Raw genomic sequence first — 19,109 nt, forward strand, 5'->3', positions numbered from 1 at the left:
TAGTTGGGTATGGTGGTACAAGCCTATTATCCCAACATTGGGAAGGGTGAGGCAGGAGGATTGCTAAGAATTTAAGGCCAGCCTAAACTACTGACTAAGTTCCAGGACTGCATTAAGTACAATAAGTCTGAATAAACAACAAAAACAAACAAACAAAAATTTCAAAACAAGACTCCAAAAACTACATATTACTATCACTTAGTCTGATAAAAATGTCTTAAAAACATCAATTAGGTAAATAGGGGTGAAATAATCTCTGGTGTAGAAACAAGCCAACTTCTTTACCTCTGGTTTTTGGAGATAAACTATACCGACATAAACAAACATTTCCCTTATCTTCCTCAGTCTACACACAATCCAGTTTTACAATATTACTTGAGTCTGTAGTCTACCTAGGACCCTAGTAATATCTCCCATTCCCTACATATGTAACAACTCCATCAAAGCAGGCACTATTCATTTCTTCTTCATAGAATCTAGAAGACAGAATGAGTCTTTAAGCCCTGAAAGGAGACTGATTAAGATGCTAAGCTGGTGCTCAACTGGGAGGATTAATGAGCCTTATTTGGATTCTAACAACAGAAGTCCATTTTCCCTCAAATGTTTTCCCTACAATCTCTGTCCAGGTGAGCTGACTTTTCTTCCTGGGCAGAGGGAACTAGGATCCTCCACCAAAGTCATCAGGCCTGCTCATAGAACATGTTTACCTATAGTGAGTATTAACAATGAACCAAGGATGTAGATTTATACGGGGGTGGGGTGGGGAGGGGGGCTGCAGAGGGAGTAGAAAAAAATAGAAGAAGGAAGAGAAAGAGAAGGAAGAAGAGGAAAAGGAGGAGGAAATAAATAAATAGTAGGAGGGACACTAACAAACAACACTCTTTTCGATTCCTTGGCCAAGAAATAACACTGCAAATCCAAAGCAGTTCTGGGATAAGGATGAATCAAACTCTCTACCAGGCTTCTAAACATCTTTGAGTATTATCAACAAAATACAGCTTGAACTATAACCCTTTCTTCCTTTCTTTCTATTTTTGTTTGAACGTGTGTGTGTGTGTGTGTGTGTGTGTGTGTGTGTGTGTGTGTGTGTTTGTGTGTATGTACATGTGGTAGAGGGTGCACATGTATGGAGGTCAGAAGTAGACACTAGGTATCTTCCTTGATGTCTTTATTTTCTGGGAAAAGGTCTCTCACTGAACCTGAAGCTCACCCACTAGCTAAACTGGCTGGTCTTTACACCCCATGCTTCCTGTTTCCACATCTCTAGAGCTGGGATTACTGACTCATGCTACTGTGTCTAGCTTTCTGCTTGGATCTTAGGGATCCAAGCTCAGATCCTCAGACCTGTAAGGCAAGCACTTTACCAAATGAGTCCTCTCCTTAGACCCATAACCCAGGCTCTAAATGAAATAAAATAATATTAATCCTTATTAATAACATGTGATACATCAGTAGCATCTACTTTATCATCCCACCTCCCCATTAATGTTACCTGCTTATGTTAAAAGAACAAATTAACCAGTCTAAAGATGGTTTCACTGGTCAAACTTGAAACAATTTAAACACTAGTAATACCTGATTAATTATAAGCTTTGACTAATATTTATAAATCAAATAAGTAAGAAACCAAATTTGACATCAATAATGGTCATTATTTATATGAACTTCCTGTTCTGAACACTTACTTAAACCAAAAATTGTTTGTCATGCCTTTCTAGAGAAAATTTCTAGTTAGAGAAAAGCAATTGTTCACAGAAAATGCCAACTAGTAAATGCAAAATAAATGATGGTTTAAAGTCATAACTATCTATGACATACTAAATAAATATAAATTAAAACAATTTTAATAAAATAAATAGTAATAATTGAGAGGTGAGCTAGAAAAATGAACCACTCAGTAAGGAGCACTTGCTACAAACCCTGAAAACTTGCATTTGGTCCCTGGAACCCAGGTGAAAGTATAAAGAAAAAAAATTACTCCACATCTACACAGAATAACAACAAAAATAATTAATTAATTAAAACTGGGGATGAAATGTCACACACCTCATTGTCACATTATAATTCACTATGGGAAGCAATCTGAAAATACTGCTCTAGCTCTCAGTAAGACAGTCATGATGTCATTTCAGTTTCTGTTTTGTTAAGTAAACTTGGTGCCAGCTTTTTTTAAGATTATTTTTATTTTTTATGTGTATGTTATTTTGCCTGCATACATACATATGTGCACCATGTGAGTGCTTAGTGCCATGGATCCCCTGGAACTGGAGTTACGGACAGTTGTGAGTGGCCATGTGGGTGCAGGAAATTGAGTTCTAGAGAACAGTAGTGGCCAGTACTCTTAACCGCTGAGGCACTTCTGCAGCTTCAAGTGCCAGTTTTCTTAAACCTGCTGTTTACTCAAAGAAAATGAGCATTCATGTGGAATGAGCTTTTTTCCAGTTTTGTTTTATTTTTCTGCCAATAAATTAACTTAAAAATAAAAATAACTAAAGAAAAAACACCAATATCAGGGAGATCTTATTTGTTCCTATTTTCAAAGGACTTTCGCCAATCCAAGACCAATCTTAGATAACACTGACACTCTCTTGGTCCTTTACCTATCCCATCATGTCCCCAACTACTCTTATCTTCCGGTTCATAAGCTGCTTTCTGGGATATGGGACATGTGGAAGCAACTGCATGGGTGACTACAAAAAGTCCTTCCTCCTACACGACATCTGGCTCTTCCCACCAAATCAAATGATGATTTATAGACCTCTGATGTACAGTCTGAGACTACTTCCAAAATACCTACAGTTCACACTGGGCAAGAACCTGGAGGCAATAATGTGAATTCCACAGCTGACAAATAATTGCTCAATAAGCATGAAACAAGGGAATGTCAGTGTGCTCTGTGCACATGTTACAGGCCTTCAGAGCTTGATCTACAGTCGCAGCAGTGGTTAACAGAAGACTGGTGTTCCAGGAGAGGCTCTCCATGAGAAGCTAGCCAGCAAGCATCCAGGAGCACTTGTCCATCTAAGTCCAAAGATTCTAAAACAAACAAAGGCTCCAAAAGAAGGGTAATAGCAGCCTGTTGACTTCCTGACACAAAAGTAAGACCATAAGGAGTCAGAGCTCCTTTCCTACCACACATTTCTGACATGCTCTGAGCTAAAGGGTTCTAATTTGTATTTTGCTATATATCTAACTCTCTTTTAATGGCTATAAGGAGAGGGAGAAAGGTATTCATTCTTTCCATAAACATACCCTATATGATTTCAGAAACTAGGGTGGCTAATTAAGGTCCTGTGAACATTAGGCAGGGAAAGAGGAGTAGGATTCAAACAAACTTTTTCGTTATCTTTCCTGCTTACAAATACACACTGATTGGATGTCAAACATCTGGCTCTCTCTAAATCCTTTTGGCATTTGCCCAGAGTTTGAGTGGGTATGGAAGAAAAAGAGTTTACTACCTCCTTGTTAAAAAAGAAAAGAGCAGCTGGCTCTCCCTCCTTTACGTAACTGACTGCTGACACAGCAAGTTGGGCATATAACCAGGGAGACACATGAGACCTCAAGAGAAAGAGCACTAAAAAAGACAAAGACAATGAAAGCAACCCCAATGACTGACACCTAACACTCTGAGGCCATCCTGCTACAATGCCTACAGACTATGCTAGAAAGTAGTCAGGTACCTTTGCCTCTGTTTTTGAGATCTAAGATATTAACAATACCCTTTGAATTATTATTATTATTATTATTATGATGATGATGATGATGATGATCATTTCTCTTTATAATTAGACATAGTAAAAAACATGCATTCCTACAAGCCAGACTTGATTCTGAAGGCTGTGTGACTGGGTATTACAGAGAGTAAGGGCAGAGCTATACCCACAAGAAGCAAGACTATACAAAGCTCTCTCTTTTCCCTTCCGTTCTTCCTTCTGAGACAGGTTCTCATTATGAATCCATCCTTTCCTGAAACTGTATAATCCAGGCTGGCCTCAAACTCATGATCCAGCTATTTCATTTTCCCATGTTATAATAGGCATCCCCTAGCTATTTATCCTCAGGAGTCTTTAATACTCCCACCATGTATGTTCCTGTCTACATGAGCTTATGGTGACATGAACAGGCCCTCGGAGGCCAAAAGTCACTACTGGGCATCTTCTGTTGTTTTCCACCTTATTTTTGGACAGAATCTCATACCCTTTTTAAACAGGGTCTTATTTTGTTGCTCAATCATGATTTGAACTGCTGAGCCTCAGCAATCCTACCTCTACTTCACAAACAGCTGGGAATCTAGTTTTGTGCCCAGCTATCGAGCCACATTCTAACATGCTCATCAATCTTGTTTTGTATCTGTTTATATGTACTCATGTATGTAAATGATTTTATGCTTTATTATAAACTAAGAAAGTAAATAAGTGATATAGGAAATACATACATTTGGCCAACTTTGCCCCTTCTAATATTCAGTCGTTTATATATATTTGTCAGACAAACTTGGTTTTTATAACTTCCTCTATAAAGAAACAAAATAGTTTTCTGTTATACCTTGGACAATTTAAAAGTTCAATTCTTGCCAGGCATAATGATACACACCTTTAATCTCAGCGCTCAGAAGACAGAGGTAGAAAGACATCTGCATTCCAGAGCAGCCTGAGCTACATAATGAATCCCACCAGCCAAGGCTGCACAGTGAGACCCTGCCTCAAAACAAAACAAAAGGCTTACTTCAGTTCCAAGTGAAAGAACATCAATGGCTCACTTACTGCTCTTCATATGCTGCCTAATGATGTATTTTTCTGCTACTCCCCAAACGATAGACACTTATAGAAAAAAATGAATATATACATTCAATCCATACAGAAAATAAATCTAGTGATTTTTAAGTATAATATATTCAATCTTTTCCCTGACAATTACTCCTAAGGTAATTAGGCATCCTTGAACAGTTCTTTTCTACCTAGGCAGCTATTTCTAAGAGGCCTGGGCCAGACAGGTGTTAAGTCATAGTTCCTCCCAGATTGGCTTCCAGACTCTGTTTAAATGTTCTCGGAAACCTCTGGAGGGTAGATGTACTCAAACCTCCTAGCTCAGATTCTGAATTCAAAAAGCTTGAGACAGACTGTACCCTACAGGTGTGTTTGTCCAAGATAAACTATATTTAAATAAACTCCGAACACATTCACTTTCTCCAGGCACCTGCTTCTCCCTCTTAAACTCAAGTATGTCACAGTTCCTGCTATCCAGTTAGCTCAGTAAGGAAATACCCTATCCCTAAGATGTATTCTATGCAATCCTTTAGAAACATCTAAATTTTGCCTATAACAGCTTTACATGAGAAAGCCAACTTGAAAAAACACAACTTTTATCCCTTCTTGACTTGTTACTCAAATGAACAACAACAAAAAAAAAAAAAAAAAAAAAAAAAAAAAAAAAAAATGGCAGCCAGCTAGACATGGCAACACAAATCTGTAATCATAACACACTGGAAAAATCACCCTGTGCTAAATAGTAAGACCAAGTTAAAGAGAGGAAGAGAAGGAGGGAAAGATGGCCACCAACTGTCCTCGTTCACTGTCCTCTCCACACCTCATAAGCATGATTATACAGAATATTTCAGAGACCACAGTCATTTCAGAATGGGTCTGACAGCCAGTCTTGTAACACTAGCAGCTACAAAAACACAACATTTGGTTCACCATACACAAGCACCTTGGTTCTCACTCTCAGTTTTCTTTTCTTTTCTTTTTTTTTAATATATATAAAGTCTTCCTCAAGCCTGGCCCTAAAGGCTTTAATGCCATTAAGAGGTGGTCCCAGATGGGTATGGTAGCAAACACCTATATTCCATCTCTTGGGAAGTGGTGGTAAGAAAATTCTGATTTTGAAGCCAGCCTGAGCTATAAACTTTGTCAAAATAAACTAATAAATAAAATAAAAACAAGGCTGGGATGCACCTCAGTGATAGAATACTTCTATAAAATGTACAAGGCCATAAGCATAATCCCTAGCACCAAAATAAAATTTTAAAAATCCTGTAAAAATTTTGTTATGATAGTTTTAGAATATTTCTTTCTGATGAAAATCCAAGATTTTTCTAGCAAAGAATCCATTTGTAAAGATACAAATTTACAAATGTGTGGACACACATGAAGACAAATATATGAGGGAGGTGCTTGAAGACCAAGAAAAGGGGTAACCTAAATCTGGATACAAATAAGCTCAGCCAAACACCACAAATCATAACTGAATAAAGCTCATTCCATAAAAGTATACTAAATGAGAGTATTAAGACTTGCAAAAACTTATCTAGTCTGGCAAAAAACACATCCAGAGATCACAAACCATGCCCAGCTAGAATCATTCCTCTCAACCGTCATCTCTCTTCAGACCTAAAACCAAGAACAGTATCGGAAGCCCTGATACCTGACCTTTCAGGTATGGCCCATTCCATGCCATACATCTTACCACAGGTTCCAGCTTGAACATAACTCTAGTATTTTGCCAGAGCCCCAACAGATTACTAGAATGGTGGAAGGCAATATAGCACTGGAATGTGGAGCTATGGCAGGGTTTGGACAGATATAAAGGCCACTTAGGGGGAAAAGGCCACTACCACTCCCACAGTGGCCCTTTTGCCCCTAAGCCCAGGATACCCCAGCCCTGCAGGCAGCACAGAGTTAACTACCCACCCGTTCTAAGAAGCACAAAGGTACATCACTGCAACATGTCTAACATTTACATTGCCTCTCTCTGCTCATTAAACAGGTTTTGGTTAAATAATGAACAAACTGTATTACAGACTCCGATGAGAATTCCAAAATTATAAATCAACTGGGAAAGCCCAAAGGAGCAGACAGACAGGGAGGGGGGAGAAGGATAATATTGACTAATATAAAGGGCGCAGCTTGACAGTGGATATTCCTGCCACACCTGATCAAACATACTCTGTGGGGGGAGGGGAAAGAGAGCAAGAGAGGGGAGATGGGACAAGACAGCCTGAAATTTGCATCCGGAAAAGATTAAAAGGGATTCTTTGGGGATAGAGAAAATACATAATATATATTACTATAAATGCAAAACTGTACTAAAAGCTAACTCAAATGTCAAAGATTACAGCTTGAATAAATTTAAATATAAAAGCCATGTGCTTCCTTGAGTTAATGAGAGAGACATAAAAGGACAAAGTGGGCCAAGAAGCTGAACAGAGAGAGCCTTATGCTGCCTTTGCTGGGCAATGGGTCCAAAGCCCGGCCATGACTGTACTCAAAGGCTTTCTCCCAGCATTCTGAGCCCTCAGAAATGTGAATTTCTCAATTTTGTAGCTTACGTTTAATTATTTTTAAATGAACTATATAAAGCTATACATGGGTGGTACACACTCATAGTCCCAGCTACTGAGGAAGTTAACAAAAGCATCACTTGAGTCCAGATATTCAAGGCAAGCCTGGTAAGCACAGCCAAACCCTACACATTAAAGAAAAACAAGTTTTGAGCTATAATTCACATACTATAAAATTTAGCCTTGTAAAATATACAATTCAGCATATAACTTCAGAGTTATACAACCATAAAACATTTTCTTTGCCCCCAAAGAAACCCTTCACAGCCCTAGAAAGCACACATCTGTTTTAATCCCTTCAGAAGAACCTTCTGAAACCACCCCAAGAGCCTGTAATGACTGAGGGGGAACAATCAGGTCCCCCTTACTGATAGATATTTTTTTAGTCAAAGTAACAATATAGTACTTTTAATCATAGGGCATGCAGTTATCCCAGTGTGTATGAATCCTGAGTACAGATATTTGTAAAGATACATATCTGTGAGAATAAGTGGTATGGAGACATGGTTCTTATTTCCTTGTACAGGAAACGTACATTCGTCATATATATGCAAAAGTTTCTCTGCTTACAAAAAAAAAAGGAAAGTTTTGAGCCAGGCCTGGAAATGTCACATGGCCGTAATGTCATCACTCAAAAATTACATGTGACCTTGAGCAGCTTGACACGAGTACTGGGAATAGAACTCAGGTTAACCACTAAGCCACTGCCTATATTTGATATTTCTAGATCATTCCTTTGGGTTTTTTGTTTGTTTGTTTGCCACTAGGGATTGAACCCAGGGCCTTGTGAATGTGAAGCAAGCCACTGCCATTGAGCTGTCTCTCTGATAAATTGGAATTTTTTTTGTTTTGAGACAGGGTCTCTGCTGGCCCTGAACTCATTCTATGGCCCAGACAGGTCTTAAATTTTCAATCCTCCTACCCCAGGCCTATACCACCATGCCTGAATTTTATTTGCTTGCTTGCTTAAGACAGGACCTCATGTTGTGGCCCAGACTCTCCCAGAATTCAGTGTATCCACAAAGTCTCTTGTACTGTGCATGTGAGACAACAGAGGAAGAGAGTCTCCACTCCATGTATGCTTGTCATTGTTTACTATGTGACTCAACCTTGCCTTGAACTCACTCCTGTCTCAGCCTCCTGAGTACTTGGATTTACAGGTGTAAGCCACCAGACCTGGCTTATAAATTTAAAGCCTTTTCAAAGTGAAAATTGTTCCTTCATAGTTAATTTCAATCCATGTTTGGAAAAACAACTAAAACATGTTCTCTAAACTTTCTCCTATGTTTCTCATAAAATGAGAACATTATTCATTTATTGTTTGTTTAATTTGTTGAAGTCTAAATACTATTCAACTGTGGTCTAAAATATACCACCAGCTGACAGAATTCCAGGACTACAATTACAAGAACACAGTTCTAAAACATTCCCTTTTAATCTATATTGCAAAAAAACAAAACAAAAAAAGCCACAAGAGTAAAATAAGAACAATACCTAACAACAACAAAATCACAGGAATTGATTTTTTCCTTTCATTACCCTCTTCTCCCACACACAATAAAAGGTACTTTATATAGTCTCCTCTGATTAAATGCACCAAAGCAATGCAATAAAACATGGGAAAGAGCACTAAACCAGGTGTCAGCAGCCTAAAATTTACTCAGTTCCACCTCTAAGAATGAACTAGTTAGATCACTTTAGGTGTATTGTTTGTCTGTCCATCTGTTTTATTTGAGATAGGTCTCTTACTGCTTAGGCTGACCTAAAAATGGTATGTAGCTAAAGGATGATCTTGAATTTCCAAACCTCTTGACTCCTCTCAAGACCTGAGATCACAGGTCCATCCTGGATATGGACATCCTCCATGCCCAGTTTTATGGGGCATCAGGACTGAATCTAGGGCTTATTTGTGAGAGACGCACTCTCCAAACTGAGCTACACCACTAGCCCTTCCTCTACATCACTTTGCTTTCTTTCATAAAGGGACAACATTATGTATGCCTTCTTCATACACCTGAGGAAAACTTAGCAAAGATAATTAATATTAAAGTGGCTTTGAAAACTCTAAATGTTAATATTTCACAAAGTTGATTCATTTAGGGAACGTGAGAACATAGGAAGACTAAAAGATTGGCAAGTTTTATCTGTGAGCCAAATCTGATGTGCATATTATATTTTAAAAGAAAATATATACTTCTCCTATACATCTTACCTATAATTGGTGAGCAACTGCAGAGCCGCATACAGCCTACAAGCCTGAAGTGTTTACTATGTGGTCTTTTCCTTGTTTCATTTATTTGTCCCATATGATCCTTTATATGAAAACTTTGTATATCCCTGCAGTAAATCAAACACATGTATTTCTTACTAGGCCAAGTCATTCTGCCTACATGTGGGACCTTCCTTGTCACTGTTTCCACTGGAACCTTACCTGTCACACTGTTTAAGACCTCCTTTAGATGACTGAAACTGTGCAGAAGGGGATCCCGTTCTTCATCCTAGAGAATCATAGGTCAAAAAAAAAAAAAAAAAAAAAGATTAGTTCAAGATAGAAAAGAAAAAACAAAACATCAAAACTAAGTTTTCCTTCTGAGGAAAGAAATTTAGCCATGGCTCCTTACTCACTTATCTCAGAGGCACCAGGAGTTTACCAAAAATAAGTCTTTCAGTGCTCACCTACAACCCAGTTTCTTTTATTCTCCTTAACATTTCTTACATTTCATTTATTTTGTGTGCATGTGCATGTGGGGGGGGGGGGTGGCATGCCATGGTCTACATGTGATGGTGAGAGGACAGCCCGTGGAGTCAGGTCTCTTCCACCATGTAGTCCTGGGGATCAAACACAAGTCCTCAGGCCTGGTGACAGATGCTTGCCCACTGAGCCATCTCGTCGGCCTCAACCCAGCTTCTCCTGTGAATCACATCCCATATGGGAGTCACATAACTAAATGTACAGGGTCTTGAAATTTTTAGCATCAGCAAAATGTTTCTGAATACAAAAAGATCAAAATTTAACTTAAAATCCCATCAGTAATGAGCCCATGGTGTTTCAGCAGTATACCCCATGCTTCCTACTTCATCACTAGCAGTCACTGTTCTAAACAACATATACATTGCATTGTACATGCCATGCCTTGGATTACAATGAGCATGCCTGAAACACATCACCTCAGATTTCAAGCTGGTATGTTTCAAGTGCAGTCCTCTCACTATACATTATAAAACTTTCTGCTCTTCTAGAGGAATAATGTAAGTTTAGTTATGAAAAAAATTCTAAAGATATTTTCTACTGTTACTCCTCAGTATGTAGGTATCAGATTAGTTTGTCTTTGTATTGTATTATGTTAGAATGTTTGGTTTTAAAATTGCTGTTTGTGTTACTGACAAGCTTCAATAAAAAAAAAAAAAAAAGAAATTTAGAAAGCACACCTTTCAGTTCCAGTGCTCCAGAGACAGAGGCAGTCAGATCTCTGTGAGTTCAAGGCCATCCTGGTCTACAAAATAAGGTCAGCCAGGCTGGACTGTTTTGAAAACCAGAAAAACAACAACAACAACAAAAAAAATCATGAAATGAATCTTGGCTTAAGATTACAAAAAGATTTCCAACCATTTCTGAAATGTTCTTAAACATACTTCTGTCTTTGTATACTACATATTTATGCAAAATAGCATTGTTAGCATTAAAAATTACAAAATAAAAATAACTATCAACTCTGAAAAACAGTGATAGCATTCTACAACCTGCTGTACCAAAGATTCAGCCATGGTTTAATTCTTTACGTAAGAATATGTAAGTATATATACCTCATTAGTATGCAAATGCTTTCATCTTTTAATAAACAGTAACATTATATGTATATCAGAGAATGTTTTTAAAACATTTGTTTTGTTCATGTATTTATACATACAGACACTCATGCCTTGATGTAAGTGTGAAAGTCAGAGCCCAGCTTGCAAGAGTTGCTTCTCTCCTTCCACTATGTTCTGTGGATCAAACTTGGGTCATCAGGATGGTGGCAAGCAATTCTACATTCTAAGCCATCTCAGTGGCTCCCAAAGAATTATTTTTAAATACCTGTGGTGATTTAACTGAGACCATCTCTCAAAAGCTCAGATATTTAAACACTTAGTCCCCAGTTAGTGGAACTTTTTGGTAAAATAGTGTAGCCTTGTTGTAGGAAGTTAGTCACTAGGGATAGCTTCCTGTCCTGGTCACCTATTGCCACCCCCAACACCACCATATGGACTTTTCCCCTGGAACCGTAAGACAAAGTAGACTCCTTCCTAAGTCTTTTTTGGTTTTTTGTTTTTATTTTACTCTGTGTGTGACAGTGTGTCTTGCTTGCACATATGTATGTGCACCACTTGTGCCCTCAGTGACCTCAAAGTCAGAAGAGGGCATCAGGGGCTGGAGAGATGGTCCAGCCATCTACAGGGCAGTTCAAAACCATCTCTGAGTTCCAAGAGATATGGTATTTTCTTCTTATCATAGAAGGTAATCTTTCTGATGTTTCTAGGTATGCTAAAGTCCCAAATGTCAACTTAATTTACAAAAATATCAGGCACATTTGTAGCACATAGACATATAAGCAGACAAATATCCATTTACATAATAGTTTTTCTAATTTTAAAAAGAAGAGTATTGGATTCCTAAAATTGGAGTTACAGACAGCTGTAAGCCTCAATATGGTTGCTGGGAATCTCAGCCAGGTCCTCTGGAAGAGCAGACAGTGCTCTTAACCCTTCAGCCATCTCTCCAGTCCCTAGACATGGGCTTTTAGTTTTTTTGCTTTTCTGTTTCAGATTTTTATTGTATGTATATGGGTATTTTGCCTGCATGTATATCTGTCTATGTGCACAAGTACATGGTGCCATGAGATCAGAAGAGGGCAGAAGATTCTCTGGAACTGGAACTGGTGTGAGTGCTAGAAATCAATTTGGGTCCTCTAAAAAAGCAACAACTGTTCTTATACACGAACCATTTCTACATCCCCTGGTTAGTGCTCTATCACAGCAACAGAAAAGTAACTAAAGCACTAGCTCACTCTTATTATCAAGAGTGTCATGCCTCTAATCTCAGCACTTGAGAGGCAGAGGCAAGTGGATTTCTGTGAGTTTGAGGCCAGCCTGCTTAACAAAGCAAGTTACAAGACAGTCAGAGCTTCACAAAGAAACCTGTCTCCAGGAGGGGGAAAAAGTGGTTTCCCTTTCTTAATAAATGATCTCTATTTTTACTTCATATATGTGTACACACACACACACACACATATACATACATAGAAGAATGAGATTACCTTTTGGGTTGAGCCTGTAAATCTGATGCCAGCTGGAATAAATCTGAATTCCTATTACTTTCATTATTATTGGAAACATGTTTTATTATTTTAATGGGGGGATTTTTCATGTTTATCTGTATGTATGTATATGTAAAGGCACACTCATATAGTAGTCAGACAACAACCTGGGAGAGTCAGTTCTTTTCTTCCGTCATATGGGTTCCAGGGATCTGTCCCCAGGTGGTCAGGTGTGGTGATCTGAATGAAAAGGCCCAGTGTCTCTGCTGTCTAACGATCAGGATGTAGCCCTCAGCTACTGCTCTAGCAGCGTGTATGCTACAAAGCTACTGCCATGATGTAACAGACTAACTGTATACTCCCGATTAAATGCTTTCTTTCATAAGAGCTGCTTTGCTCATGATTTCTCCTCACAGCAATACAACAGGGACTCATATATCAGGCTTTAGCCACTCACCCACCTTGCCAGCCTTAGGGTGTTGTTAGCCTACTAACGTTTTTAAGATAGCTTACAAAATAATGGATTTCAACTAGAGGATTGTGGTGGCACATACCTGCAATCCTAACACTTGGGAAATGGAGGCAAGATCAGTCTAAAGTCAGCCTCACCTACGTATTAATCCCCCGCTATCTCCTACCCTCCTAGCCATTCTAGCTAGTCCTCTACTCCCCTCAAGGAGATTGCCTCCACTTTCCTTTTAGCTTGGTTTGTTTGTTTACCATACATAGCATGTATACTTCACATGCACATGTCAAAGTCAGAGAACATTGCAGAATTGTTTCTCTGTCCATTTTTATCTAGGTTTCAGGAATCAAACTCAGGTTATCAGGATTTCATCCCCTAAGCCATCTTACCAGTCACTGTTTTTATGGCTGTTATTTTTAATTCTCCTTTTTCATCTGGATAGGTGTGTGGTATGTGTGTACATATATTCACAGACATGTGGAGGCCTGAAGTTAACATTGGGCATCCACCTCCATCACTCTTCCCCTTATCCTCAGGCTGAGCTCTCAAACAACCTCAGAGATCACTGATGCGGCTAGTCTACTAGCAATCTTGTTCCAGGTATTCCTGTCTCTGCCTTCCAAGGCTCAAATTACAAAGCTTTGCCTACTCAGCCACTTCACCAGCTCTGGATAACCACCAATCCTTTATATGAATTCTGGGGATCCAACCTCTAGGCTATTGCTTGTGCAGCAAATTTTTAACTGCTGAGCCATCTCCCTAGCCCATGCCCTTTTAAGATTTATTTTTATTCAGTGTATGTGTGTATGTCTTCATGAGTATATATATGGTATATGTGTGCAGGTACTCAAGGAGGCTAGAAGAAGGTATAGAATCACCCTCACCCAGAACTGAAGACAGAGGTTTGATTGCCTAATATGAGTGCTCTGAACCAAACTTGGTCTACTGGAAAATTAGCAAGTACTCTTAACTGCTGAGCTATTTCTACAGACCGTTGGCTTTGAGCTCACTATGCAGCCAAAGCTAGCCTTGAATGTATGATCCTACCTGTAAGTGCTAGAATTACAAGAAGACACCACTACAGTCAGCTTGTTCCCTGTGTGCTTTCATGTCACATGGATTTTATTGTTCTCTTCTCTCCCTCCTCCTTCTTTTTTTTTTTTTTTTTTTTTTTTTTGTGCTTAGCATTTGGACCACAGCGTTTTTAATAGAGCATGTGGCTAGAGGGCCCACAAAACCTCCGAGTTGGGGACAGCAGCAGACTGAGGTGGTGCTACTTGGATCCTGGAGCGGTTATGGGGGAAACCTTAGGCGTGTCTGCCTAGGAATTGGGTAAATTCTCATTTCAATTTGAAAAGCATGTGACAATGGCTTGGTGGTGACGCAGTGCACGCAAGCCAGAGGGTGATCAAAGTGGGGATCTTGTCTCTGCAATCACAAGACAGGAAAACCTAAAAACGTCCTTGGGTCATCCGGACACGCCAGCTTGGAAGCCACCCGGGGACAAGCGCATTCTCAAACGCCAGCGAGGCTGCCTTGCTGTATGCTCTGGGGTCTCTGACCAAGACAATTTCGCTGTCCTCGGTCACCACTGCTTTCGTGCTGAGTAATGCTATGGGTCAGCAGCGCGTGCTTTTCGAGAAACTTTGTCACTTAGATCCCGGGTGCCGAGGTCGCCAGGGAAGGCGAGAGAAGCCTCCCTCCTCCTTCTATCAGGACCTGTCTTATTAGGGTTTCATTGGTGTGAAGAGACAACCAAGGCAATTCTTATAAAGGAAAACATTTCATTGGGGCTGGTTTACAGTTTCCGAGGTTCAGTCCATAATCATGGTGGGAAGCATGGCAGTGTGCAGGCAGAAACGGTGCTGGAGGAACCAAGAGTTCTACATCTCGATCCACAGGCAGCAGAAGACCGTCACACTGGGCGTAACTTGAGCTTATATGAGACCTCAAAGTCTCATACAATGAGACACTCCACAGTGACATACTTCCTCCAACAAGGCCACACCTAATCCAACTAAACCATAGCTCCTAATTGGGCCACACCCTATGAACCAAGCATTCAAACATATGAGTCTTGAAGGTCATACCTATTCAATTCAATCCACCACCAGACCTACCCCATTTCTTTGCTCACATGCGCATGTGCGCACACATGCACATAGTCTCTCTCTCTCTTTCTGTGTGTGTGTGTGTGTGTGTGTGTGTGCGTGTGTGTTGACTGTTTTAACCAAGGATGAGATGTCTATAACTCAGTGACCTGACTGTCTGCCCATTCCCCACTTACCAGTGGTATATGGGTGCTCCATCGGGCATTTCGTTTGATGGCACCAACAACAATGTTAATTTCTCCTTGAATGATGTAAATATTCTTATCCACCATCCTGACAAACCTACCAGAACAGTTGAAGAGAAAAGATTGGTTAATGTTTTTCCCTTTCAGATTTATTTATTTAGTTGGTTGGTTAGTTTCATTTTGAGACAGGATTTCTCTATGTAGCCCTGGCTGTCCCAGAACTCTCTGTGTAGACCAGGTTGGCCTCAAACTCAGAGATCCACCTGCATCTGCATCCCAGGTGCTGTGATTAAGAATTCACATGACAACACTTGCCTTTTCCCTTCTACTTTATGTACACAAATGTTTAGCCTGCACATGCATCTGTGTACCATGAGCACAACTAATACCAGCATACAGAAGAGGGCATAAGATCTACTGGGACTGGAGTTACAGATGGCTATGGTCATGAGCCACCATGTGGGGGCTGGAAATCAAACCTGGGTCCTCTAGAAAAGCAACCAGTTCTTTTAACCACTGAGCAATCTCTTCAACCCCAAGACAGGATTATTTAAATGCCAGCCATGTATGGTGCCATATACCTGTAATTCTAGCCACAAGAGAGGCTGAGGCAGAAAAACTAATTTATGGTAACTGCTCCTGAAGCAACTACTACAGGATTGTCTTTGCTGCCAAAAATAGCACTTAGAAAAGATATTTAATTATTTCCCCAGGTGAAAATGTTGAAAATGGCATTTCTCTTGGAAGACTAGGGATGTAGTTCATATGGGAGAGTGTTAGCCTAGCATGCACAGAGCTCTAAGTTCAATCCCTAGCACCACTTCCATAAGACAGGCATAGTGGTGAACACCCTAATCTAAGCACCACAGTAAGTAAAGGCAGATGGGGAAGAAAAGGTAAAGCCATTCTTCACAATACAGCAAATTGGAGTCAACCTGGATACAACAGACTCTTTCCCAGAAAACATTTTTTTTCTTAGCATAGTATATATCCTAGGAGTATGTAACAACAAATTTCCTACTTTCCATTATTTAAAAACTCCTTAGAGCTAGTATAGTAGTCAACCTAAGTTACACTAGTACTCATGAATGAGTTTGAAGCCACCCTTATCTATGTAGTGAGTCTCTCTCAAAAACAAAGAAACAAACAAAAAGACAAACAAAGGAAAAAAAAGAAAATAGTTCACAACTACTACAAAGTGAAATAAGGTATTATAGTGTATGACTACTTACCTATCTACTTCTGTGTATATAAACAAAAAAACAAACCACCCATGCAAAACATGACATTTTATTTTATAAATATGTAATATTTAGCATAAAAGGATACAAAGTCACCTAATAGTCAGCATCCAGATTAGTGGGTACAACTGAAGACTCACAAGTACACAAGCAAACATGTAGGCAAAAGACTCAGACACATATAATTAAATAAACAAATTTAAATTTTTTGTTTTGTTTTTTGAGACAGGGTTTCTCTGTGTAGTCCTGAGTAGTGAGTTTATAGAACTCATTCTATAAACCAGGCTGGCCTTAAACTAAGAGATCCACTTGACTCTGTATCCTCAGTGCTGGGATTAAAGGCATAAATCATGATGCCCAGCAATTATTTTAATTTTAATCCAAATAAATAAAGGATCTAGGAAGGTATATCCAAACTCATAGTCAGCTACCTAAAGAGAAAGTGCTATGAAATTAGGGTATAATCAAACCTTTATCTGTACTGCTTTAATTTTTTTAAAAAGATATATTTTCAATATAATTAAACACTAGAAATAATAAACAGAGATCTACTACTTCTATTGAGGAATTTTACAGTTCAAATATATACCTCTGACACAGAAAATCATTGAGGAAAAATATGCTCTTAAAGGAGCTCAGCTTGGGGTGCTGGAAACCTGGCTCAGCAGTTCACAGCACCGGCTCCTCACCCAGAGAACACAGGTTTAATTCCCAGCACCCATATGGCAGCTCACAACCATCTATAACTCAAATCCCTGCGGATCTGGTACTCTCTTCTGGCCTCCAAGGACACAGAATAGTTATGGCATACATGTATGGAAAACACCCACACACATAAAATGAACTTTTAAAAGTAGCTAAATTAGGATGGAATCAGGTCTACTTTTTTTTTCTGGTATTATAGATTTTTATTTTTAATAACTTTTTTAACTTAATTTTTAAAAAGCAAAATTAAAGAACAAATTTTTTTGCATAAATGTATACGAATACATTTTTGTCAGTGCTTGGTTTTTTTTGTTTTTTTTTTTTTTTAAGGTTTGATATTCTGCATTAAGGTCTTACTGGTAACAATGAGCAAAAAGTACATGTAAAACAGGATGTAACCCAGAATTAGTCAACGTGTTCTTGGTGTGTAAGGATTGAGTATAATGTTTTTTTTTCCTTGAACTTCACACAGTCTGTGAGTTGTTTCTGGGGTAGGCCGAGCTTTCTGGGGTTAGTATCCCATTATCAGTGACTGCATATTATGTCTGTTCTTTTGTGACTGGGTTATCTCACTCAGGATGATATTCTCTAGATGCAACCATTTTCTTAAGAATTTGGTTAAGTCGTTGTTTCTGATAGCTGAGTAGTACTCCATTGTGTAAATGTACCACAATTTTTGTATCCATTCATCTACTGAAGGACATCTGGGTTCTTTCCAGCTTCTGGCTATTATAAATAGAGTTGCTATGAACATTGTGATGCATGTGTCTTTGTTGTATATTGGAGTGTCTCTGGGGTATATGCCCAGAAGTGGAATAGCTGGATCTTCAGGTAGTACTATGTCCAATTTTCTGAGGAATCGCCAGACTGATTTCCAGAGTGCTTGTATCAGTTTACAACCCCACCAACAGTGGAGAAGTGTTCCTCTTTCTCCACAGTCTCGCCAGCATCTGCTGTCATCTGAGTTTTGGATCTTGGCCAATCTGACTGGTGTGAGGTGGAATCTCAGGGTTGTTTTGATTTGCATTTCCCTGATGACTAAAAGTGTCAAGCACTTCCTTAGATGTTTCTCAGCCATTCGATATTCCTCAATTGACAACATTTTGTTTAGCTCTGTACCTCATTTTTTGATAGGGTTGTTTGATTCTCTGGTGTCTAGCTTTTTGAGTTCTTTGTATACCTTGGATATTAGGCCTCTATCTGATGTGGAGTTGGTAAAGATCTTTTCCCATTCTGTTGGCTGCCGTTTTGTTTTCTTGACCGTGTCCTTAGCCTTACAGAAACTTTGCAATCTCATTAAGTCCCATTTGTTAATCTTTGACCTTAGAGCACGAGCCATTGGTGTTTTGTTCAGAAAATTTTCTCCTGTGCCTATGTGTTCTAAGGTTTTCCCTACTTTCTCATCTAATAGTTTCAGTGTATCCAGTTTAATGTGGAGATCTTTGATCCACTTACACTTGAGCTTTGTACAAGGAGATAAGAAAGGGTCTATTTTCATTCTTCTGCATGCTGAGTGCCAGTTGGACCAACACCATTTGTTGAATAGGGTGTCCTTTTTCCAATGAATGTTTACAGCTCCTTTGTCAAAAATCAGGTGACCATATACGTGGGGGCTCATTTCTGGGTCTTCTATTCTATTCCATTGATCCACGTGCCTAGTTCTGTACCAGTACCATGCAGTTTTCAGCACAATTGCCTTGTAATGTAGCTTGAGGTCAGGGATAGTGATTCCCACAGATGTTTTCTTGTTGTTGAGGATGGATTTTGC

The 19,109-nt window shown here is 39.2% G+C and overlaps 1 protein-coding gene across 8 annotated transcripts in view; it reads right to left on the reverse strand.

Moving 5' to 3' along the window:
* The window catches only part of GBF1 (golgi brefeldin A resistant guanine nucleotide exchange factor 1), a 133,416-nt gene that overhangs the window by 99,967 nt on the left and 14,340 nt on the right, over positions 1–19,109 (reverse strand). For all 8 annotated transcript variants that reach the window (XM_080912524.1, XM_080912522.1, XM_080912523.1 and 5 more), the window contains exons 2-3: positions 15,387–15,492; positions 9,771–9,837 (exon numbers count right to left, since the gene is read on the reverse strand). In XM_080912524.1, the coding sequence (XP_080768650.1) occupies positions 9,771–9,837; positions 15,387–15,482 (163 nt within the window). In that variant the 5' untranslated portion in view covers positions 15,483–15,492. The remainder of the gene's footprint in view (positions 1–9,770; positions 9,838–15,386; positions 15,493–19,109) is intronic.

The sequence above is a fragment of the Micromys minutus genome, assembly GCF_963924665.1.
Source record: "Micromys minutus genome assembly, chromosome: 2".
Classification (NCBI taxonomy): domain Eukaryota; kingdom Metazoa; phylum Chordata; class Mammalia; order Rodentia; family Muridae; genus Micromys; species Micromys minutus.